General features: G+C 39.3%; 1 protein-coding gene across 1 annotated transcript; it reads left to right on the forward strand.

The window, feature by feature from the left end:
• Window positions 1-2,294: 2,294 nt before the first annotated feature.
• Window positions 2,295-15,277, forward strand: LOC141805007 (uncharacterized). The gene is made up of 10 exons (XM_074689672.1): window positions 2,295-2,382; window positions 3,654-3,714; window positions 3,892-4,160; window positions 4,560-4,656; window positions 4,894-5,160; window positions 8,502-8,609; window positions 11,064-11,132; window positions 13,076-13,132; window positions 14,173-14,299; window positions 14,643-15,277. Exons 2-10 carry the CDS (start codon window positions 3,660-3,662, stop codon window positions 15,130-15,132), a joined length of 1,539 nt encoding a protein of 512 aa, XP_074545773.1. The 5' UTR covers window positions 2,295-2,382; window positions 3,654-3,659; the 3' UTR covers window positions 15,133-15,277.
• Window positions 15,278-26,166: the final 10,889 nt, after the last annotated feature.

The following is a 26,166-nucleotide window of genomic DNA, read 5'->3' on the forward strand; positions in this document are numbered from 1 at the left end:
ATGTGTTTCTGTCAACTTAATTTTTGAGTCTGGTGCCTGTTTGCCTCAAAGTGTATCAATGTCGAATTTGGAGAAAACTTAAATGTGTTGATATGTTGATATTTTACACAGTTAATTTATTTATAATGTCTAGTATTGTTTTATATTTTCTGAAATTATTTTTTTCAAGAAAATTGAAACAGTGATTTTAAATTCAATGGATTCAATGAAATGTTGTGACCCAGATGGGTATCATTTTGAATTAAAAATGCCTTTCATATGAGAATAACTTTATGGAAGATTATTAGTAATTAAAATGTCCTTTTTTTCTGCACAACATCTCTGAGGAAAACAAAAACGCTCATATAGATGATAGATAATAGGAATCATGTCAAGGCTACACTGTAGTGCAGTGGGTAGTGCCACTGCCTCACAGTATGGAGGCTCCTGGTTAAATCCCCTGGCTAACAGATATAAGCCTTATGTCACCGTAGACAGTATTGGTGAAATTATTTGCAGCTTTAAGAGAGAAAAGCTTGTTTGTACAAGAGCTATGTGTCACCACATTCCAAGAATGACAGATTAAGTTTGTTTTTATTCACATGACTGGCTAAGAATACAAACACACTCCAAATCTAGATTTTCAAAGGGGTTTCCAAAAGATGATCGGTAAAAAGTGTCGCAACAGGAGTAATAAGGAGCCCTGCAAGTGAACTCCTGCTGGAAAGCCCAAAGATGCAATCAGTCTGTCAATAATACCAGCTCTTAAAATATCTGATTAAATAACTACAAACACGTGTCCCGCTCTTGTATGGAAATAACACCCGGCTAGTGACTTAGAAAGTTTGGTTACGTGCTCTCTGATATGTTTCTGACAGAATTCCCAGTGCATTTTCCATCCAAATGTATTTGCATGTTAGTATGTCTGGGGACAGTTTTACTGTTGGGCAAACTAGCTTTTAGTAACCTATCAAAGAGGAAAGGGAAAAACTGAAAATGTGATAAATTTGCAACCGATTAAAATACATAAAATCATAAGCTTAACCTCAGCCACTTTTTGTTTCTTTTTTTTACATGTTTATCCAACTTAAATTGTAAACCCATGGTTTATTAACAACTTTTTATAGTTATTGACATTGTTGGCTAATGTTTATACATGTTTAAGATTAGCTGAACATGTTTTGTGCAGTTAGATATGTTTATTATTATTTTATTTTACTAAGATAAGCCAAATCCTTTAATTTCATTATTATTTTTTGTTATATTGTTTATGTTTTGTCAGGACCTGTTATTGATAATAAGGTCTTACCAAAGTAATTTATACTTACAGCAAATAAATGAGGAACTAAACCCAAAAGCACTGACGTAAGCTGAGACCTTATATGGATCGTGCTTATCAGGAAATTGTGAAATCCTGATATTTTACTAACATGCAAAGACCACTCAGACTTTCTGAGCCACCCTTTCCAGGCATTGCTCTGCTGGTGGTTCCAAGCTCCAGACTAAAAAAACCAAAGGTGACGGGACTTTTTCTGTTAGAGCTCCTCCAAAGAAAATCAGCCTGGGAAAATCAGCCCATTATTTTATTTGATGATTCTAAATTAATTTAAGCTCAAGATGTTTTCATTTTTCTGTGATTTTATCTTATTTTAACTTTGATTTTATGCTTTTTATTTCATGGCTGACAATTGGTTTGGTTTAATTGTTTCAATGGTTATTGATTTTATCCGTTTATATTGCCCAGTTAATTTTTTTTTAAAATCTGTATTCAAAAGTAAAAAATATTATTAATATCTTAACATAAGGGTGATTAATCACCCTTGTGTAATACTATTAATGATGTTTAACGTGGCTGTGAATGACGTCATACGCAGACACGGGCTTGTGAGCGTCTGTTTCATTGCACGTGCAGCAAACTTTTCGTTGAAAGGAAATACTGTGCAAAGTGTAGCCCTTGCTTTCAGTGTGTCGTACATACTTATGGTAAATTATGGTTATTAACTTCTACTTTGTTCCTTACAGTAAAGCTGCAGTGTTAACTTCCGTGTTAGCGGTTTTACAATTAACTCGACGAGAAGGTATCCTCCCTCTACTCACGGACTGTCCAAAATTTTTTAAAACATAAACAAACAAACAAACAAAAAAACTATTAAAAACTGTAAACTGGATTTTCTAGATGTTTGAGTCGATATGTGAGCTACGGTAAGTCCACTGTCAGAGTATGTGTGAGAAAGCACGTGTGGGTGTGTTTATAGAGAGGGGATATCCCTTGTTACAACAGAGAGCGGGGAACACTTATAACATCACAGTCTACTCAGAACAGACAGAGCTGAGCCCAGCTGTGGAGGGAGGCAGAGGGAGCAAGAGAAAATACATCCAGCTTATGAAGGCTATGTCCTGCAGGTAAGAATTATCTTCTGGTTATCAACAAGAGGCTGAGTTTGCACAGCGTGTTAGCAGTGCTGTGTGAAAAGACTTGTGAAAGACGTGTAACTGATTAATATCAATGGTGCAACAATGTCTCTCATAAAAAAAAAAAAAAAAAAAAAAAACCTGACATTGCGCAAAAAGTTTCCATAAATTTGATTTTATGAGGCTACTACACTGTAAAAATGAAATATAAAATACTTTTAGACAAACTGACTCAAAATAGGGAGAAAACATTGATGTCTGCTGACATGCTCAGTACAACAAAATCATATGAATTATTTTCTACTTGTCATGCGCCTGTGGTTACACCATTTGGCTATTTAATGGGACTGTTGCTTTAATTGGTTAAAAATGGTAGAAATGTCATAAAAGATACTTTGACACCAACAGAAGTGCAAACTACATTTCAACAAACATCTAACATTGAAGTTAAAAGCACATTTTTGATACCAACTCTTACTTGTCAGTGTCCCTGGTGTTATGGTGCTGTTATTACAATTTATTCTGCATTTATGTGTTTGCTGGCTTATTTTATTTATTTTATTTGTGAGGCTTTAGCTTTGACATGCTAAATGTGATACATAATGTTAGAGTGCCTTAGCATTTAATAACAGGAATTGTGTAATAACTGAAGTAGAAATGGCTAATTATCAGATCCACATTTAGAGGTGGATATTTCCTTTGAAGTTGCTTTTTTATCCCATTTTTTGAAAGCACCAAAAAAAAAAAAAAAAAAAAAAACATGATGAGGGTGTTAACTGAGTTTTTCTCCGAAAATTAAACCTTTAAGTGCTGCATAAATAATAGTAATTATAAATAGTAATGATAGGGTTACAACGTGTAAAGACATGATTATTCAAGTCAGCTGATAATAAATAATATGTGTGACATGCATTTCATTTAAAAAGAAATTTGGCTTTGCTTGAGTGAGGAAACAGACATGTAAACACAGCACCAGGAAGTTCTCATTTACCTATTCATAGAAGCTGTTTCTTGTCTCTGAAAAATAGATAAGGAAGTGTTTTTCTTTGCTTTGAGCTGAGTCATGCAATGATCATGTGATGTGTGCTTTTTATGTCTGATCATGGTGATGCTATTTTTTTGCTAGTTGAAAAAATAAACAACATGAAACACTTTGTGGCTGTGGAATTCACATCTGGTATTCTTCAGTAAATATGAGTCATGCTGACGGTATCTTCACCACAAGATTTTAACATCTGTAAACTTTTTTTGTTTTGCTTCAGGTCACAATGGACTTTGTCTTTGTTTTAGTTTTGTATATCATATTTCAGCCAGCTCTCTCTGGTAAGTGAGAAAAATCTCCTTTTTTTTAGTGCATACTAACATAATATGTGGAAGAACATTACCAACAACTGCTTGGTCAACATGATTAAAAAGTATTTGATTTTGCTTTTTGCCTCCTAAGCATGGTTTTGTGCTGTAAATTCTTCTATAATCTTATCAGTTTGTTTTTTTTCCCAGCTGTCTTGTTCACAGTGGAGGCAGAGAAAAGCGCGTATGAAGGAGAGTTTGGAGGATATGTCGAGATGGGCTGCAGCTTTCAGCCGAAACTCTCCTCTCCTCATGCTGACCTGAAGGTGACCTGGTCTCGGATCCATCCCTCTGCTCCCAGTGTTCACGTGTACGGGATGGATAACGGGAAGGAGCTCCCAGACTCCCAGGATCCAGACTATAAGGGCAGAGTGAAGCTGCTCACTGAGGAGCTGGAGCACGGCTTGGCAAAGATACAGGTTTGTACACGCAGGGACATGATCATATTTACACTGAATTTCTCTGTGATGGGACACTTCCTGTGTGCTTCTCCTTATATTTTCAACAGCTGATCCAGGCTTGTCATCTCCTTTTCATCTTTTCTCATGTGGCTGTTTATACTCGAGTCTTATTTATTATCTGTGCTCATATTGTTGTATCAGAAAGACAGAAAGGAAACAACAAAGTTTGGACAAAGAGATGAGTCAAGGTTCACATCCCACATTCCCGTCCTGCGTTTCCCAGCAGCTAGCATTAAACAGAAGTTAACATTTATTATGCAGAAAAGTTCCACGAAGGGATTACACAACCAAATTCTTCACTCTGATTTAAATAATGGTGATAATAACGTCTGTGCTCTGTTCTCTATCATCGTACAGATCTCCGAACTCAGAATCAGTGACTCTGGGACGTACCAGTGTTTGGTGGATACATCAGAAGGAGCTGATTATAAAGCAATAACTCTATCCATTAAAGGTCAGTCGGTTAAACTCTAACACTTTTATCCAATGAAGACATCTGGGGCTTTGTTCTGAGAACTTTCAGCTCAGTGGGTCATTTACTGGCAGTGAGAGGGTGCCTCATCGTGAAACTGAAACCAAACCAGTGTTACTCAATTTTGTAAAAGAAAAAAAGCTTTCAAATTTTATTTTGGGATCTTCCCATTTTTCAAAAACTCTTTACCATAACTATTCCTTTCTGCCCCTCCTCCAGCGCCGTATCGAGCTGTCACCAAGCACGTCCAGAAGTCTTCAGCAGGCGACGAGGTGCTGCTAACCTGCCAGTCTGAGGGGTACCCAGAATCCTCTGTTGTGTGGCAGAGTGGGAGCATGCAGAGCTTCAAAGCCAATACGACTTCTGTCCCAACACCAGAGCAGCTCTTTAATGTCAGCAGTCAGATCCGTGTCCATTCATCAGACAGAAGCAACTACACGTGTCGCTTTACAAGTGATGGCTCCTCCGCAACGTTTCACATTCCAGGTAAACAGGAATTTCCTTTAAAGAGTGTTAGATGCTGACTATGCTTTCCATTTTTGCAAGCCATCATTTCTTATAAACACTCTGATATAAAAAAAGGAATAAAAGGATGAATACATTTGGTAAGTATGACTGTATGTCATCATCTGAGTCACTGTCTCGACTTTTTTCCCTTCACATCCCACGTTAACAGCTTCCCTCCGCCTCACCATCGCCCGCAGTTAAGCTGAAACACAAAAATACAAAAATGTACACTTATGCAGTTATCACCGCCTACTGCTGTTTCCCTTTGGGTTCGCATTTTTCTTTTTCTTGTCACCAGCACCTACACTCATTCTTCAGCACGTTGGTAACAAACAGCCTCATTTAGCTCTGTTTCCTGTGTTGTTCTGTGGAGCTGCAGGAGATGTGAAGGGTTGGCCCCTGAAGTGTTTACCAGCTGACCTGAACTTTTGCAACACGTCTTTTCATGTGTGAAAACATGGCTTCCTGGGTGTGTTTGTGTTTGTGGGTTATCGTGTGCCTGCTTATAGTTGTGCAGAAGACATATCACCATTTTCTTTCAGACAGGAAAATTGTTATTCTGTTGAATATGTATAGTTTGTGCTCTTTATGTTTTGTGTTTAATCTGTTTTTTCTTCTTATCTTGTTTGCTTATTTATTTCTATTTTTTAAGCCCTTGTCCAGTGATTCCCAAAGTTGGGTTGGGACCAAAGAGGTTGACAAAGCCCTGATAGGGAGTTTTTCAAAATGCCTTTATAACCAAATCCTATTGATAAATGCACATTTCATCTATTATTGTGAAACTGCAAACAAAGATGGAGTTACATTTTATATGTACCCATCAAACATAGGATGATTGATAAAAAGCCTTGGGGAGACCTCAGCCAGGATAACAGCAGTATTAGTGACAGCAGCTTGAGCAGAAAACACAACAATATGTGCTCATGGGTTGACAATTAGAGTTTATTTATTTGCTCAGGATGATGCACTTTAACATACTTTCATAACAAAGCATTAATCTGATGTGCTGCACAGAGTTTATAGGAAGTGTTTAGCTCCTGTTTCTAGTTGGGCCTTTGAGTAACTAGATCATTAAATGTGTATTAAGCAGCAATAAAATGGCACAAATAAGTTTACAGTATAACAGTTAAATAAAAAACAAATCAACCTAAAAAACAACAAATTCTAGAAACCAGTTAAAAACATGGCAGACTAAGACTGGTGACAGCTCTGGTTTGCTTTCAGCCAGCACTCGACCTGAGCAGTGAAGGATTTAAGTTTGATTTCAGTTGGTGATGAATTTCAGAGTTTACTGCTTTAAGCACATGAGGTTAATGCTACCCTCACATTATAAGACTTTGAAAAGATTTGGAAAAGACTCCTAGAAACTTTCAGCTCACACCTGCTCACATCTAAAGACCAGTTTTAGTCTCACCCTAGTCTCAGACTGAGATTTTACCAAGACTGTGAATCTTGCAGGATCACTGTTTACAAGACTTAACTCCACCATTCGCTCCTCTTTTTCTACGGTCCATTTTCTCCGTCGCTCCTCCATTGCTTCCATTCCTTCATATCTGCCTGGTTTCCTGTTTACGCTTTCGTCAGAGCTCATCTATTGGTTGTTGATCGTGTGACGTCACTGCGACTTCCGATAATATCAAACATGTTTGATACCATCGCAAACCAAAGACTGGGAAAAGACTGACATGAAACAGCGCAGATTACTATCTCACACTAAACGATCGAGAGCACGTGCGCGCGCCACGACTCCAGTAAAACTCCAAGATTTATTAAAGATTTTCAGGTTTTAGTCTGAGACTGTGAAAATCGTTTGGTGTGAGCCCAGCATAACTGTCCAAATGTTGACCTACATTTTTGGACTGTAACAATTTTCATTCACTCTGCTTCTTCTTATTCTGCTACTGCTGCTCTGCCTTTGAACAATTTGGATGAAGGTTCAGGGGCCAGACTAATTTCCCATTAATCAGTTAAATTAAGTATCTAAACCTTTTTTTTTGTAGTTTTGGTAGGGGTTTGCCAGCCTCCTTCACTACTATTTTGGGGGACTATGAAGTTTGGTAGCCCCTGCTTAAGTCTTGCTTCGATGCTCCTTTCCTTTAGGTCAGTGTTCCGCAATCCTGGTCCTGGGGGACCCCCTGCTCTGCATGTTTTAGACGTTACCCCACTCCAGCACACCTGATTCAAATGAATGGCTCGTTATCAGGCTCGAGCAGAGCTTGATGACGAGCTGATCATTTGAATCAGGTGTGTTGGAGTCAGGAACATAAAAAACATGCAGGGCAGGGGTACCCCTGGACCAGGATTGGGAACCACTACTTTAGGTGACTGTAATGCCTCAGTGTACTTTATTACTTTACATTTTTATTTATGTGTTTGTCTTCTCTATTTCATTCTTTAGATTTTTCTTTTATGTTTTAATTTCACCTGTATGTCATCTTACCAATCTTCCTAAATTTAGACACTTTTGGTCGTCCTGGTCTCTGTTTATGCACTGCAAAAAAATGAAATTTGATCAAGTGTTTTTGTCTAGTTCTCAGAGAAAAATGTCTTTTTAGACTTAATATGAGACACATTGACCTGACCAGTCTAGAAAAATGTCTTACTTCAAGTTATTCAAAGACAAAAGTGAGGTCTATAACAAGAAAAAAAATCTGCCAGTGGAACAGGAGAAAAGTTACTTAAGACTTTTCTTGTTTTATTGGCAGATTTTTTTTATTTATTTTTACTAAAAGCCATTTTTCTGGACTGGTCAGGTGAATGTGGCTTATATCAAGTGATTTTTTACTTGAAATAAGACAAAAAGACTTGATAAGATTTCAGTTTTTTGCAGTGTGTCGTTAAGTTCTTGTGTTGCCTGAGTTTTGATTATCAGGCTTTTTCTTCACGTTGCTAAAATAACAGTTACATCTGTTTGGGATTTTGGAGGATGAGTTCTGATTAAGGTTTTCTGTGTTTTAAGCTTCGCTTTGTTCTTCTGAATAATTTTTCCTCTTTGTCAAAGCACTTTGTAAATCTGCTTATTATTAATATTTTCGGGTCTCTGCTGAATAGATAATATTAAAGGTTATTTTAAAATGAAAGAAAGAACCTTGCAGAAAATACAACAACAAAAAGCAGTGGGTGACTTTAACAGCTGTGCTTGTTTATATTTTGACCACTAAGGGGAAGTTTCTGCCAATCTTTGGTAGATTTGGTTATTTCCATGCTGGTTAACGGTTATGATTTATACATAACCACTTTGTATCCTGAACCTGTAATTCCTGATCTGTGTGTATGATGTAACAGGTGTTGTTAACACTTGTGCTTTGGGTTTTTCACAGATGATGTTCCTGCTCCACCTGAGAGAAATGATGCTCTCATCGTTATATTATGCCTGGCCGCGGTGATCGCTGTCATTTCTGTTGCAGTTTTCATGTACCGGCGAAAAGGTAACTAACTACCTGCTCGATCCCTCGAGTGTCTTTCACCAGTTTTTTTCAATTCTCTAAATTCTTGTGTCATGTTATTCTAAGGTAAAACTTCTTTGTTTACAATTGTCGTGTATCAATACATAACACCAGATTAAAGGAAGTGAAAATTTTGAGGTTATGGTTGGAGTGTTTTGGAGAATTTCTAGCCGTAGTTTCCGTGTTGTTCTCTAAATCCGAACGGCAGCCAATTAAATAAATGCATGTGTGGCTGTCACTGGCCTATCAAAGGTCTGTTCAGGCCTCTTATTTGGGGAAGTCTTCATCACGTTGAAGCCTGTATGTACAGGATTGGCAGATAAAGTTGTTTTGAGGTAGCAGGAACAGAAATGGTACTTTCCAAACTCTCCTTCTCCATCAGCGTAAAATCAGGCTTCTCTCTTTGACTCTTCCTGACTCCTCTTTCCTTTTTCTCTTCCTCAATAAAAAAGAGGATTAGCTGGAGGGAAAGCTCCACCCCAATATGGTTGTGTCTTTGTTGCTGTAATAAACTTATCAGTAGAGCATTAACACTGAGATAAGGTTGCTTAAAGATTTATTTCTTCACTGAGCACTCATTGTTTGCTGGTTTGCAGCCTGTGAAGCAGGTTGCAGGAAGGCGAGGTCACTGCTGGAATGGATTTCCCATCAGGATGTGTGCACATGACAGGAAATAGGAGTAAATAATCCAACTGGTAATGTTGGATTTGAACTTTAATAATCCACAAGTGTGGGAGTGTGGTGATAAGGACAGGAAAGAACTTTAAAAAAGACTCACAGACACGTAGTCATCAGTCAGCCCTAACAGTCATACTGTCTGTGGAATTAATGTTTCATTTCAACTTCAAGTGACACAGAAATCTGAACCATACAACATGTTGAGTCAAGCCATCCAACACAAAAAGAGGAAGTATATATCAGTGCAGACTTGAGGTGTTGACTGTTTTGCTTATAGGGAATTTTTCCAGCATGTGATTCTTGTGCTCTCATGTGAGCATGAGTTAGCTTTTTGGATCTTACGTATGGCACAATAAACAGGTTTGGAAACACCGAGCTGGCTCTGTGTATTATAACAGGGGGAATTTAGAGCTAATCTCTGAATGCGTGGGTGATTTCTCAGTATAACAAACACAGAGATGGTATCAGAAGTAGGTCATCAGCATGTTTCTAGAGGGATGAATGTGTGAAAGTGATGTGACTTCTGACATGTTTCAAATCCTGGAACCGTTAACGGTTACTCTAAAGTGGGTAGGAGGTTGTCGTTCTTGCAACATTTGTGCTGAGCTCAGAGGTGTCAAAGGTTTGGATTAGGAAACAGATCAGCTGTGGTTAAACTCCTTAGAAACAAGATCTTGGTCCTTATACCTGTGACAAGTGGCAAACCAAAGATGTGAAGTTCTTTGAGTGTCCACTTGAGGCAGGCTGCTAAAGCACCAGAAACTGCATACACATCAAATCAAATTCTTTACAGGCAAAATGTCATGTTTCTACAGTGAGTTTCAAAAGAATTGAGTTTGTCCCTTTAAGGTCATGGCTGACCCGATAGATCAGACACCCTGTTCCTGTCTCAAACGAGGCTTGAGGCCTGTCTCTGTACCTTACCTTAACTGGGACAAAGCTAAGTTGCATCAAAGACTGTGTAAAATATGGACGTAATCTCTGTGATGTCATCCATCTGTTTCTAATGAGGATTTTTGAAGCCTCTTGTTGTTGGAGGCCATATTGGAAATGAGGTGGGCTTTGAGCCTCCGTGCTCACAGCTACAGGATTGTGGGCCTGACAGTCAAATGAGCTGTGCCTCTGATGGTTAAACTAGTGATTCTAATATTTTTTGCTGAGTTACAAAAAGTGAAATGAGGTACTCAGACATAAGCTGTTTTTTAACATGTTTTTAATACTGTAAAGGTCGTTTTTTTGTCTTGTTATGTGGTTTCCAGTCTCTCTGCAACCAGCCTCAGTCGGAATCTTTGAGAACTTCAGTTTTTTGCACTTCCGCACTGGCACTTCATTTCTCACGGCCATGGGTTGTGTGCGTCCAGCATTTCCAGTATGGCTTAGTCATGATCGGCTTCAAAACTCTGTGTAAGAAACAAATGGGTGACATCACAGAGACGAGGTTTGTGTGCCTAACAGTCCAGTCTGTATCAAACAAAGTTTTTATGAGTCAAGTAAAATCTGGTGACTTGAAAAAAGAAACTGCATGTTATCTAAAAAGATGAATAGAAAAGAGATGGTTTGATCCTTGTAATCACATGTCAGAGTGTCTTTGGGCAAGGCACTGAACCCTGAATTTCCCCTCCTGCTGATTAGCGAGTGAGAATGAGATTAGCTAATGTCGATGATCTTTTACTGTAGCAGACTCCAATGATTAGAAAAGTGCCATAAACTTTCATTTACTGTTTGTCCACAGATCTAAAGATGTGGTTTTCTTCACAGGCTGCAGAAATGCTGGGACCAGGAACCTTTTGGTCCACGGAGACGGCAGGAATGTCCTGCCTGCGTTTTGTAAGTAACTGCACACCTGCACATAAACTCTGCTTGTGAGTTAAGTTACAGAGTCAATCAACAAAAACAAGATACAGTCTGTCAACAAACACAATGAATCCACAGCACAAGCAGTCAGGGATTTTATTTTGACAACTTGTTGATGACGGTATTACTCAGAAATATTTTACCTTATAAAAACATTTCAGCTGTGAAGATAAAATTGTTGTGCTACAGCAGATCTCACCTGCAGACGGACCTGCAGTTTAAGTTTGACGTGAAAATGCTCAGTGAATGAAAAACACCTTTGGAAAAATTCTTTACAAGCTTTAACTGTGTGTGAGGGCTGACTTTATAACACTTAGTCAGAGGTTTATTTCTACAAATAGAGAAGTGCAAAGATCCTTTTTCATGTGAAGTTGACTATGATGAAATATGCCTTACAGGTTACAGCTGAGGTCACAGTTTTAAGTTAGTTCCAAAAATGTCCCAGGTGCTGTGAAACAATTCAATTCATTTTCAACACAGATTATTCAAACATCCTGGTTTTATTTAGGATGTTTACATTATTTCACTTTGCACACAGGAACAAACTTGTTCGATAAAAACCCCAAAATACCAGGGTCAGAATCATTAGCCCCCCATGCTAACAGTTAGCTGTGTCTCCTTTTTGCTGGATAACAGCATGCAGTCACTTGTTGTTTCTGACACGTCTCTGACACATCTCCTGAAGAACCCCAGCTCCTTCGTCTTCTGCAAATCTTTTAAGCTCCTCAGGATCTGATGGTGGTCTGACCCTGGTCTTCAGTTCACCCCACGGATTCCCATTGGGATTCCACTCAGGGCTCTGTGCAGGCCAGTCAATAGGGCTCACTTTGGTTTTCTGGAGCTGGTGCCTCAACAGGAGCTACGTATGTTTTGGCTCGTTGTCATCTTTGAAGACAAAGCCAGACCCAGTTTTGCTGCAGACTGCTTGAGGTTTTCCTTCATAAACTTCTCATGTCCTTCTTTCTTTGTGATTCCTTCAACCTTGAAGAGATTCCCAGTTCCAGACTGGCCGCTGAAGCATCCCCTCAGCTGGATACTCCCACCATCGTGATTAACTGTGGAGATGATATGGTTTTCTTTTTAATTTCCTCTCCCTTCTTTCTCCAAACATAAGCAGCGTCTCTGTCTCTCTCCAAAGAGCTCAAGTTTGGTCTCATCTGACCAAAAAAGACTTTGTCTGCTTCCAGTCTGCAGAATCCAGCTCCAGATAGTCCTTAACATCCTCCAGTCTGCTGGCTTGAAGGTGTCTCTGTTTTCTGTAGAGGAGGAGTTTTCTTAGCCTTCATCCTCCATAGCAGTTTGTTTCTGGGACATCAGGGCTGTAGTGACAGCCTTTTTCCACACTTCCTGACTGGTCTAAGTCATTAATTTGTGTAGTTTGGTCGTTGTTTTCGACTCTTTCCAGAGTCCAGTTTGAAATCTTTGTCTTCCTACCTCTGCCAGACTTGTACTGGACTGTGTGTCTCCCTCTTTTGATTTCTTGACGATACTTCTCTCTCTACTTCTTGATACTTGGGAGCAATGCTGTGATAGCTTTGCATTTCCTTCACCTGCTTTTTTCCTCCAGTGTAAAGTGGTTTCTTTTGTTTTTGGCCTGAAAAGTCAGTCTTTTAGGGGCTTGATGACTTTGACCCTGGTCTGTTTTTTTGTGAAATATTTTTTTTCTTTTGCGAAGTAAAACAATGTAAGAATCTAAAATTGAAGGATGTTTGGAAAGCTGTGTTCAAAATTCATTCATCTGTTGACAGCTCTTGGGACATTTTTTCTAAAAAAAAAAATTAAAATTTCATAGGAGAGCTGATCATTTTGACCTCAGCCGTATATTAAAATGTTGACCTCTTTTATAGCATGTGACTGCATTAATAAACTAAAGCAATGACTGAGATGTCTAAAAATTGTGTTTTTTTTTCCATCAGGCCTACAAATGAATCCAGAGGTTGATGAGGAGAAGAACAGCCTAAATAAAGACAAAGGTGTGTTTTCAGTTTTGGACCAAACTACATGTCTAAAAAATGGCAAATGTTGATAATTTAGCTGCTCAAACCAGTATTTTTTTTATTTTAGTTTGATTTGATTCGCGCTGATTTTGGTGATTCCTGACAACAAATCAAAAAACTAGAAACAAACGTCCTTTTTTCAACAGTGACCTGTATCCATTACCCAGAGTTGTTGTTGTTGTTGTTAAAAAATATGGGAAAAAAGCATGTTTCAACTTTGTGTGGTTGATTATCCTGGATGAGGTTTCAGGCAGCACAAATGATCAGTCTTGATTACTAATGGCCTTATTTGCATTTGAAGGTTAAAAAAGTGTTGATGTCTTATTTTGAGTCATATAACAGTAAATCTGGGCCATTTTCCCCTGGCAGGTCCAGAAAAATGTCTAATTTTAAGACAATTTAAGACAACAATGATGCTAAATTGCTTGTAATGATCAAGAATTCTGCCAGTAGGATAAGAAAAGTGTATTTGTTTAGTTTCCTAATATAAGAATGTCTTTATACATAAAATGAAACAGGTTGTGTATTCCTTCCCTATTGCAATTTTTATTATTATTATTCCTTAAATAATTCAGACGTCATTTCTGTTTTTGATATAATGAAATTAGACGTTTTGTGGATTTATAAGGAGAATGTGGCTCATAAACATTTTCATCGGATGGAAAAATTTGCTTGGATTTCATTTTTGCAGTTTAGGATTAACTTTGGGACATTGATTGCCAACTGATCCCAGCTCCTGCTGTCACATGCCAAAGCATCCTTGAGCAAGGCACTGAACCCCAAAGTTTTGGATGTTTTTTTCCTGTGTTGTGTTTGACTTAGTGTTGCTCTTCAATGTGTAACACCATCATGAAGTCATCAGAAAAAAAGCTTCTTCTTTTAATCTGTAGTTTTTCTCCTTCTCTGATTTCTGAAAAACGGAGCTTGGAAACATTACTCTGAAAAGAAAACATTAAAACTGGATTGATTAATTTTGATATAAACATGATCATGTCTGATTTTTTTTTTTCCTGTAGGTGGCACAGAGGAAAACCTCGAGGCGGTTTTGAAAGCTCATTACCTCGCTCTTCCCTTCGCTCAGAAGCCACAGCAGCACTGGGAAGCCCTCGGTGTGGAGGTGCTGCCTCACAGGCTGCAAAACAAGTGAGTCACTGATTTCCAATAAAGGATGAGGATGCTAAACTTTACATCAGTGATATCACCTTCAGTGACTAAGTTTTTAGGGCCAGCCCAAGCAGAACGGTCTTAGTTGACCTGTTTTTATTCCTTCTTCCTCTTCTCTGCTTTTCATGATCAAAATGAAGACCAAGCTCATCTACATGCAGCACAGTCTTGTCATGAGCAACAGTGTAAATTTGCCTGAGTTGGAAATTCTGTGGCTTTAATGAAACGTGTGTGAGAGACTCTTGTGGTCATATGTGAAGTCTGTGTTAGTGAATTGGGCTGTATTTAACCCTCTCTTCGCTCCTCCTTCCTTTCCTTTCAGTGAGGGCCAGCGTGTGAACCTCCAAGTTTTACTCCCAGAGGCAGGAGAGACGCTCCTCCTCGAGGGAGCTCCAGGGAGCGGGAAGACAGTATTAGCTCACTTCCTGGTCTCGTCTTGGACCGAAGGACCCGAACATGCCTTCCCTAACCTCCTCGACCTCAGCGCTGTCCGGTTCCTCTTCTACATGGACTGCAGCAACGCAAAGAGCGGCTTGTTGCAGGAAATAACCTCTGAGCTCTCCCTGACAGGAAACAAGTCAACAGGGGACGAGCTGAGGACTGTGCTGACTGGGTCCAGCGAGGCTCTGCTGCTGTTGGACGGGTACAAAGAAGGGGAAGAGATTTTTGATGAGTCTCTGAGGGGGTTTCTGACTGAGCGCGAAGGATGCAGAGTGCTGGTTATGGTCAGCACAGGCCGCAGCGACACGCTGAAGGAAGTGGTTGGGACTGAACGTGTGGTGGAGCTTTTGACAGAAACTGTGACGCGCTGAGTTAACGACAAAGGAAAACAAAAAAACAGGACATTTAGCACTTTCTAAAGACACATTTGAATGATAGATATCTATTTTTTTACTCTTTTTATAACCTGTGGTCAAATTTTTTCAGATGCCCAAGTATGCTGCAGAGCTTTTCTAGTTTATGACATGAAAATGTAAAATAAAAATAAAAACTTTTTTATTCTTGTGAACAGCCTTGACTGTTATTCTTTAAAAAGACAAAGCCTTTTCTCCCACACTGGCCACAGTGAAGCTGATGAGAAACTCCACAGCCCCCGTCTCTTTGTTTCAGCTGGCCGTGCAGCCCCAAAGAGCCATTTCAGCTTTGCGTCAGAGAACTTGAGATAATAGATCAGATATCTGCTGTACTTTTTGAATGATTAAGTTTCTGTTTCGCTTGTTTGGCAGAAAAAGAAAGGACATCGTCAGGTTGATTTGCTAAACTGCAAGCGAAGCAGCGTCTGTGCTGTGAGAGAAAAGGGAAGTGGACCTGTCAGAGAATTACTGGCAAACGTACAGACCTATTCCAGAAACGTTTGCTTAATGAAAACTTTTTTTCTTTGTTGCGTTGTTACTGCACCATTTCCCATGTCGCAGAATGTGTGAATAATTTTCATTTCTGTTCAGTCAGCGTATTTGTCTCTGAGTCATTTCTGTCTGTGTTAAGAGTTTACTTCATCTAGTGAACACAGAGTCAGTAGATGATGCAGGTGATGCTCAGTGGAGCTCACTGCCAATGATTAAAAAAAGCACCAAAGCCCTTCAGGGTGTTGGTTTTTACTTTTTCTAGCGTGAATCAAAACTACAAGCAGCAGTGAGCCTTGGGCCTTTGCAGCATCACAAATGTCTGGGTGTACTGTTGCACAAATCCTGGTGTGCAGAGGTGATAACAGCTGGTTTCTAATTTGTTTTTTACACAATATGAAGCGTGATCACACTTATTCTACATCTCAAAGCTCTGAAATAACATCTCGGTCAAACCAGAAGAAGCTTTGCTCCTGCTCTGTCAAAGAGCATCCCTTACCTCAGTGGAGAGAGGATCATGATTTTGGCCCATTCCTCTGCACAGATTGTCTTTAAATCTGGAATATTCTTTGGTGCCCTCTGGTGAACCCTTTTCTTTTTTTTTTAGCTCTTTCCACAAATGTTCAATTGGATTTAAGTCAGGTGATTGACTAGGCCAGTCTAACAGATTAATTTTCTTTTTTTGAAACCATTTGAGAGTCAACATTGCCGTGTGCTTTGGACCGTTGTCCTGCTGGAAGGTCCAGCCACGTCTCATCTTCATCATCCTGGTGGATGGCAGCAGATTCATATCAAGAATTTCCCCATACATGGCTCCATTCATTGCTCCGTCAATTATATGAAGTTTGCCAACACCATGAGATGAGAAACAACCCCATGCCATGATGCTTCCACCTCCAAACTTCACTGTTGGTGTAGTGTTTTTTGGGTGATGTGCAGTGCCATTTCTCCTCCAAACATGGTATGTAGTATGACAGCCCAAAAGTTCAATTTTGGTCTCATCTGACCAGACAACATTCTCCCAGTATTCTACAGGCTTGTCAAGATGCTGTTTAGCAAACTTTAAAGCAGCTTCAACATGCCTTTTCTTGAAGAATTGAGTCTTGCAGGCTGAGCGTCCATAGAGGCCATGGCGGTGGAGTGCATTGTCTATTGTTTTCTCTTTAACAATTGTACCTGCTGCCTCCAAGTCTTTCTGGAGCTCTTTCAGGGTGGTCCTTGGCTCGTTGAGTGCTCTTCTGACTATCTTTCTGACTCCCTGGTCAGAAATCTTGTAAGGAGCTCCTGTGCGTGGCCTGTTGATGGTAAGGTGGTGCTTCTTCCACTTGTGGTGCTGACTGGAATATTCAGGTGCTTTGATATAAGTCTGTAACCAGTTCCATTCTGATGCTGAGCAACAATCAGGTTGTGAATGTCTTCAGAGAGCTCCTTGCCTTTACCCATCATGAGGTGTGTGGTATTTAACTGCTTGGTGAAAAAAACAACCTTTTTTATAGGACCATCAATTTGCTCTAGCCCAGCTGATGTTGGTTTGCACTAATTGGAAGTTCAAGTAATAATTACTGACAGATTTCAGGTGGTATGGTGCATTTCTTTGCCAAAGTATACAGCCTTTCCATGGTGTGTTCAATACTTTTTTCCTGTGTTATCGTACTTAATTCCACATAATCATTATTTATGGTGTTTGAGGACTTTGAAAAGTAGAACCAGAGACATTTTGTAAGTATGGCTAAAATTTGGCACTGTGGTGTTATTGAATACCGGCAGAAAAAGGGGTTAACCCCCAAGGATGTTCACGCCGACATGGTTGCCACATTAGGGGATGACGCTCCACTTTTATCAACTGTGAAAAAGTGGGCAGCTGAACTCAAGAGGGGTAGGGAGATCCAAGGTCCAGACATCCTGCAACAACCCAAGAAAACATTGACTGTGTTGAAAACTAAAACATGCTGTAAGTGTCAGAAAATGTTGAATCTAATGCATGCCAAGTTTAATCACTATTGCGTCAGGCTGTGAACTTTGCAGCCCACCCTTGTATAAGCATAAGTGTCATATAGAAATGAGATCAGGTTTGTTATGGTCTGGTGCTATAGATAAAGATGAAACTGGGATTCACATTATTCATATTAGTTACTTTTAAAACTTTCCCACCTCCCTCTGCTTCATGAGTAACAGGAAACAAGAACACATGCTGACTTTCCAAAAACAAAGTATTAAGACTGTATCCACTCTCCACTTCTTGATAAACATGTCATAATTAGATACCCACCAAATATAGATGCAGATGATAGCTGATTTTTTTTAAATGACCCTGTCTACTGGTAAAAAATGGTTTGCACAGTTTGGGATTCAGGGGAATCATTACTGTGAGTGTTTGTGTTGCCACATAAAACCATTGAAGCTGACTAACAGCTGATTCAGCGCTGATCAGCTGATGTTTTCAGATCAAGCTTCACATGACGCTCTGAGGATAGGATATCTCATGTTTGTTTGAACAAACATTTGGCTCTGTTTCTTCATCTTTTCTTTTTCTTGCACCTCATCGAGGACTTGGATGGAGGACATGAGAGAGGAATAGATAGATGAAATTTTAGGGATGATGCTGCATCCTCGCCTCTTTAATTATGTACACAAAACACAGGTCATGTGGTTTTTTAAGTGTCTCTGAGCTGTACAACATACAAGGTGTGGACTGGATTAAGTCTGCTGGAGAAGTACAGCAAAATGATTGCAGAGAAAATCAGTAAAATATTTTAATTTCTAGATGTAAAATGATGAAAAGCTGGTGTAGTCAAGCCCCTGTACAAAGACCATGGGGATTTTCTGGTCATTCACGTCTCTTCTATCAGTAAAATGAGGAGGACGGGGGATTAGATGGTCCTCTGGGGGGAAGTTAAGAATTAGTCATTTCAGTGTTTCTGGTCCAGCAGAAAATGAATCTGTTTGTTTTCACTTTTATTTCCAAGAGCTTCATTTCTCCTGAATTGTTAATCATCAGTATTGCAGTACAACATCCCGAGCCCCCACCAGCCGAACACTGTGTCCTGTGAACATAGGAAATGGACCAGTATGTAGCACTTATTTAGTCTTTCTGACCACTGATGATAGCTCTACAGAAGGATTCATCAGTTTTATCTGAACCATCATACCCATACTCATCCACTGACCCACTGACCAACACTTTGGTATTTAGATTATGGACACTTTGACATGTGACTGCAGGAGCTTGGATTGAACCCTCAACCTCCTGACTAGAGACAGGGTTTCTCCTGAGGCACAGCCTCCCCAACATGATCATCCCTCTGTGCACTGTGTCACACTGATTTCAGAACCAGCCACTGTTTGTTAGCCGCTCATAGAGTCAGAGTTTTCAGGTTTGCAGGCCTGATGACCACCAGGAGCCCTGTCCACGTCTGATTTAGAGATCAATCAGTCAGTGCTGAAGTGGGACGAGATGCCAATAACTACATCAGTGTTGGTGCCACCATTGAACATATCTAGTTCATTGGCACCCTCTGCACAAGGAGCTGTGGTTGGCTGTGGTTTCTGGGGCCTGACACACTGGTTCCTGATGGAGGTCGGTGACTGGCCCTGTGTCTATGTCCTGTGGCTGTGGCCGGCTCTCTGCTCCTGCTGCAGACAGCTCCTCTGATGGTACTCTCTCAGCTGGTCGTCTCATGTACACTAGTGTGTGCGAGTGTGTGTGTGTGTGTGGCTTTGGGTGAGACTGTGTATGTGACTGCTGACTATGGGTTTTGTGGCTGTGCAGTTGTGCAGTTGTGTAGGCGAAGTGTGGTTGGGTTGAAGGGCATGTGGGATTGTTTTTAATGGACTGTAAAGCATTTTGTGTTTCACCTTTTTGTCTGAAAAATGCTTTATAAACAGAGCTTTGATTTGATATGATTTGATTTGATTGGGGGCTGCACGGTGGTGCAACAATTAGCGCTGCAGGCTCACAGCAAGAAGGTCAGTAGTGTAACCATAGTCCAACATCATTTAAAGTCCTGCTTGGTTCGATTTCTTCAGGTCAAACTGCTCAGTGTCTGAAAGTATATGAATAAAATCAAACTGCTATCTGGTAGCAAAGCATCAAACCACTGCTTCCTCAACCATCAGCCTCAGCCCTGACCTCAATAGAGCTGTGTGTTAAGTCCACCACTCTAGACCATCTACATCCATGACTGCACTCCTGCCCACTCCAACAACAACAACAACAACACTGTCCTTAAACCTGTGTAATTCCATTGGCAACAATAATAATTGTCTGCACTTCTTTTTTTTCCTCTTGTTTAATCTCTTGAAGTGTTGGTTTTGACTTTAATGAACTACCTAAAGTTTTAAAATGAAAGAAAATTAAAAATGAATTGCTGAATAAAAATAAAAATGATCAATTTTAAAAATATTAAGAAAAAGGAATGAAACACGTGCACTTATTTTGCAAAAGCTGATTGTGGACTTCGGGAGAAAAGAACAGACATTGCCCTGCTGATCAATAGAGACTGTGTGGAGACTCTAGTTCGAGGAGGGCCTGACCTGGAGGTGACATTCAAGAAAGCACAGCAGAGACTTTGCTTCTTGAAACTCCCGAAGCAGAGGCTCTTTTTTCTTTGTCTACCTCTGCTCCACAGGAAGCATGCTTTCATGCTGCATCTGTGATTGTGGTATGGAAGAAAGATCCTCCAGAGGGTTGTTACCACCGACCAACAAAATCGTGGGTTGCCTTCTCCTTCCCTGGATGAACTTTATAACTCATGCTGCCTGAGAAAGACCCACACGCTCCTCAGGGACCTGACACATCACGTGTCTGAACTGCTGTCCTCTGGAGTAGGATTTATAACGATGAAATCAAGAACAAACAGACAGAAAAAAACAGTTTCTACCCTCAAGCAGTTACTGCACTAAACATAAAACTATGTTAACTGTGCAGTAAGTTTTGATGCTATATGTGTATGTGTGGATGTGTGACTTTTTTTACTACATTATTTTAATGTGTAAATACTTATGTTCTTTTTATGATAGTCTCTTTTTCTATCTGCACTGACAAGATTAAGCACTCCAGTTTTATTGTACGTTGTGTAATGATAATCTAATAGTTCATCCTGTTTTATTCTGATGGTGGCGTCTTTGCACCTGTGGCACGATTCACCTTTCAGACTCGGCCTAATAGCAGAGGAGTATTTTGAACTCTGGTGCCCTCTAGAGGTCGTCACACACTCTGATAGTAACGCTCAGAGAATTCAGACTTCCTCCTTGTCTTTATTGACCCTGGTTTCCCTGACAAAGACAGGATGAGGTTATTTTATTAATCACTTCTCAGTAACAGATCCCAAAATACGGTCAAAACCAACCTCCAACCCTTTGACCTCTCTCGGTTTTCTTCATAGTATTGAGGGCATGACATTTAGAAATAGATAAATATAATTTAAACCCAGGAGGGCCCTGAGATCTGTGGACTCTGGCCAGTGGAGCGTTGATTTAAACAAACAAGGTGAAGCAGTGTTTAGCTCTGATGTGACTGTTGTCAAATCCAGGCTGAAATAATTAAACAAGCTTATCATAAAAATTAGATTCAACCTAAATCATCTGTCATTTACATCTTTTTTGCAACCTTATCTTATTTTATCTATTTCAACTTTATTTCTTTAATATCTTTTAATGGTAAGTTCAAATGCTTCAATGGTTTAATACACTGATTAGTCATTGATATATGAAGCAAAATGAGTTGCCTTGTGTATAAAATGTGTTGTATAAATAAAGCAGCCTTGCTTACACATGGACCACAAAAGTATACATTCCTCCCTTAACATGTTAACATGTTATTATTTTTTTTCCCCCATTCAAGTACTATTCAAGGGGGGAAGTGAAAAAAAAAGAATAATAATAATAATAATAATAATAATAAAGAAAATAAAAATAAAATAATAATAATAATAATAATAATAATAATAATAATAATAATAATAATAATAATAATGATTATTATTATTATCATTATTATTATAAAATAGAATACAATAAAAATATATTGTTAGCTAACATGAAAGATACATTATATTCAATGTATACTTCAATAGTATGTTATTCTATAAGAACAACAAAGGTTTTTTTTTTTTTTATCCTCCTCGGTACAGGGGTATCTTTTAGTTTTTCATTTAATTTTATTTAATTTAATTTTTTTCAATTTTATTTTATTTTATTTTAACGGTAATCCATCTTTTCTGACATCGCATTGAGTTTAAAACTAATTCTTAATTTCTAAATTTTTATACAAATCATACACCTGCTTTTTTTGCATAGGAGATGTGACAGCTACAGGAGGACAGAATGACAGGGTTCTAATGACCTGAGTATATTTACATTATAACGCTCAGAGGAGGATGGTGTCTTACTTACACTAGATGGCGCCATTGCTCTTTCAATGCAGGCTTGGCGTGAGCTCTGTGCAGTGTCTCTGATGTTTGCTTATGATGGAAATATGAAGTGATGTCCACTCTGGTGGGAAATGTCACAACAGAGTCTCTGGAAAAGAAGTTAACCCTTGTGGTATCCTGGGGTCATTTTGACCCAGAATGAAATCCTACGCCATCAGACAACAACTACAGAGCATTCCTATTTGTAAACAAGGTCTATTGGGCCTACATTTCAAAAAGAAGGGAAAAAAATCATAGCAAGACTAAAGGAGTAACACAGAATAAATGACAGTAAAACTAGGTGAGGTCATCTTGTCTAGGACAAAAGGTGTACGGCACACAGCAGGATATCAGATAGAAGCTGTTTTCATGTAATGAAAACTGAGTTTGTCTTCTATAGAGTCACTCTCTGTTCTACACCTAACACTGTGTTTTTTCTTAAGACTTTAAAGCTGGTAGTCTTATACATTTTTTATTAAACAGAATAAATAGTTTGAGCTATTTGATGTTTGTTTGTTGAGAAAATCTTATGTTTACATTGTTTAGGCTGGAAAAAGTCTTAAGTGACTTTATTTTTATATATTTTAAATTTTCAAAATAGGAGATTTTGTGACCCTGTGCTAAAAAAAAGCTGTTTCTTGTTGTCCAGAACGTTCAATCCAAGGAAAAGACTCCTCAGTGAAACTCAACTCTCTAACAAACTCACCCCCCTTCTCCACACACACACACACACACACACACACACACACACACACACACACACACACACACACACACACAGAGCGTTAACCCCATCAAACAGGACGGCCTCCTGCATGCGCAGCCCCCATTTCCTCCTCCAACCTCAACCTCTCAGACCAAAGCGGCGGTTTCATCATTTGGTAATTAATATTCTGGGGAAGAGGAAGAGCATCAGGAAACAATTATGCAATAATGTATGGATGTAAATGCACACTGTGTCCACACACACACTCAAACACACACACACACACACACACACACACACACACACACACACACACACACACACACACACACACACACACACACACACACACACACACGAATATATCACGGTGATTGACTCTTCCTCTATTTCAGGATCAGGTTTCTCTCCTACATGCGAGACATCAGAGAACAGGTATTACATGAGCCTCAAACGAGGAAATAGTTTATATTTTCTGAAGTTAAGGAGAACTTAATATCACAACATTATTGGTATAGTCTGGTTCTGTGTACTGGCTCTCTATGCAAAATTTTATACAGACCCTGTTCAACAGGGATCATGCAACATCATTATCAACTTTTACAACAGTGAATGAGGAATAATTTCCCTCTCACAGTAAGATGAGCAGTTTTGATATCATCACTGCAGGACTGTCCACTACTACTGCAGGAGACTGAACTGTCAGTTTAGTTTAGATGCTGGTGAACAATTAAAGTCAGTGAGAGCTGACAAATGTTAGAAATTTGATTCTTGGAGTTTGATTGATAGTTGGTTATAGTAAGAGGTGTAAATAACAAATTACTTCAGTTACTGTCGATGAGAAGCATTTTTTGTGTACTTGTGCTTTTACAGGTACTTTTTAAAATCAGTACTTCTACTTATACTACTATTGCATTTTGCATTTAAAATAGTAATAATAAAAAAATTAAAATTGAAAAGAAAAAAAAAAAGACACGGTCCAAGCTGCCCATCAACAGTGTGCCTGCAGCTGATTGGCTGACAGCTCTGGCCCAGTGATCAAGTGAACTAACACAGAGGAGGAGAAGCTGGTCACATTGAAATCACAACAAATCCTTCCTCAGGACTGCTCAGAGAAACAGATATTTAATTAAGCTGACACCTCTTTCTAACTACAGTCAGAGCAAATGTTAACCTTAACCTGATTCTGATCAGAACAAACCGTCCTGCAATCTGGACACTTCATTGTGAACTCTTTAATCAACTAAAATGAAGGCCAGCAAATGTTTAAATTCTCATAAATGATACATGAAACTGTTTTAATGTCTCCATCATCTGCCGTAAATGCAACCAAACAGTTTTTGTACCAAACAGCTGCTCATGTGGAAAAAGTTAAAAATGACTGGACACTAACTAACCAACTAATTGATGGACATGCCCTTACTTTTTCTCTCTTTTTTCCCTTTCTTTAAATCCTAGAGCAAGACTGTTACTGGCTGTCAATACCTGTATTAATATACAATTAGATGAGGACTGGACTGATTTCTCTTCTTCACACACACTTGATTTGGACAAAGTTTAGTCACACAACCTGACCAAGCTCTGGTCAGAAATTCTAGTCGTCTAAAAATAATCGACACCCCTTACATTGTTCGAGTGAACTGAAAGCAATTAATTCATTGGGGCTTCTTTACACATGTGTGTGCAAGTATTTCATCCTTTTTGGAAAACAGTGAGCAAAAAAGAAACAAAAAGACGTAATCAACCATCACAGGAGGGCTAGTCTGCTTTATGTTCATATCACTTTTTCTATGAAACCAGTAAAAATCAAGAGAGAACATGTTGACCAGAACAGGCAAGTAGGGAGCGTCTACAAAGTGCAGAATGAAAACAAAGAGGGAACTCAAACATTCAGGAACTTCAAGCTTACATAAAATATTTCAGGTCTTTTTACACTGCTGGTAATAGGTCATGGTAAATTGACCTTTAGGTGACACAGGTACAGGTGGGAAAATTAAGATAAGAAATGAAAAACGTGTTTCCGTACCACTTTACACACTAAACCAGACCATTCATACTGTTTCATATGACTTTCTTACTTACTCCTGATAAAATGAAAACATTAAAGATGTGAAACTTGTGTCTGAATGAACAATAATAACAATAAAAAGACTTGATCCCATTAAAGAGTTTGTCACTGGGTGTGCTATAAATGATACTGCAGATGATACAGGGCAGGTCCTGATTCACTAAAAGCTGATTGGATAACAAGTTGATCAGAAATGTGAAGGTCACATTTTTCTGAGGTGTCACACAAATTTTCTTTACTGTGCTGCATGAGCTGGATTTGTTCTGAATACAGAGGAAAAGTCACTTGTTGCAGTTTTGTCTGAGCAAAAGCCGAGGTACGACTCTAACTCTGGGTTGTTACTTTTCAAGGGCGGCTCTGTGGTTTGAGTCCAACACTGATCAATCACTGCAACAGCTTTACATCCCACAAACATGTTTTAAAACCTGGCTCTTTAAAGCCAAAGCAGGAAAAGAAAACATAAAGTCCATGTTAAAGAGTGTTTCTGGTTATACAGTGTGTTGTGTGTTGATTGAGTTTTCTTACTTCTTGAACAGCGACAGGACAGGCTGTGTTACGCTCTGATGTTTGTGGATTTAAAGCCAACAGGATGGCACACTTTTGTTGTCCCCAGGGTCTAACACACAGCTCCAGTCTGAACCCAGTATCCACCTCCACGGGCTCTGACCCAGTCCGTCTGGTAATTGGGATCAGATGAGTGGCAGCAAAAAGTGAGTGGACCTGAGCTCTTCTAACCTGGAAGCATTTATTTTATGGAAAAGATGTTTAGTTAAAGTGCGGCGCGGCAGCCTGCAGCCCAGCCCCTCTAATGACTCTCCAGCTCTCCTGCCCGGGCCTGGAGACAGCACAGTGTGATGGATATGACTGGTGAAACAGGGACACACACACACACATGAACACACACACATGTTGCCATCAGCGTGCACTGTGATGGATATGACTGGTGAAAGCTCTGAACACCGTTTCCTGAGTCCTTCACTTCCTTCCTCCCGGGCCTTAGTCGGCCGGGCTGAGCCGGGTTTCTCTGGACTCGAGCAGGATTGGATTGCAGATTAACTGGCTTCCTGTCCGATTCGTTGGCTGTGTTCATCTGCTTTCCTAACGGTCACTTTTATTTACGAGCAAGCGGTGACGCTACTGAGGATGAATGGGTGTCTTCTGGATGGATGGGATCCTGGAGGTGGAGGGGGCAGAGTTATTAAGCTTGTGGAAAGAATTTAAGAACAAATTATATCGATAATTCTGAGCTCAGTCTCCAAAAGTAATCACTATTTCCACTTATGTGTTCATGCATGCTTTCACGACAGTCATCAATTTCT

The sequence above is a fragment of the Halichoeres trimaculatus genome, unplaced genomic scaffold (assembly GCF_033239565.1).
Source record: "Halichoeres trimaculatus isolate MK-OKI-2021-1 unplaced genomic scaffold, fHalTri1.1 fHalTri1_scaffold_16, whole genome shotgun sequence".
Classification (NCBI taxonomy): Eukaryota; Metazoa; Chordata; class Actinopteri; order Labriformes; family Labridae; genus Halichoeres; species Halichoeres trimaculatus.

Bases quoted from the DNA above. Each gene is read 5' to 3' on its own strand.
- LOC141805007 (XM_074689672.1), top strand. From the start codon at position 3,660: ATGGACTTTGTCTTTGTTTTAGTTTTGTATATCATATTTCAGCCAGCT. The intron at 4,161-4,559 runs GTTTGTACACGC...ATCATCGTACAG, and splicing joins ACGGCTTGGCAAAGATACAG to ATCTCCGAACTCAGAATCAG. The intron at 13,133-14,172 runs GTGTGTTTTCAG...TTTTTCCTGTAG, and splicing joins CAGCCTAAATAAAGACAAAG to GTGGCACAGAGGAAAACCTC.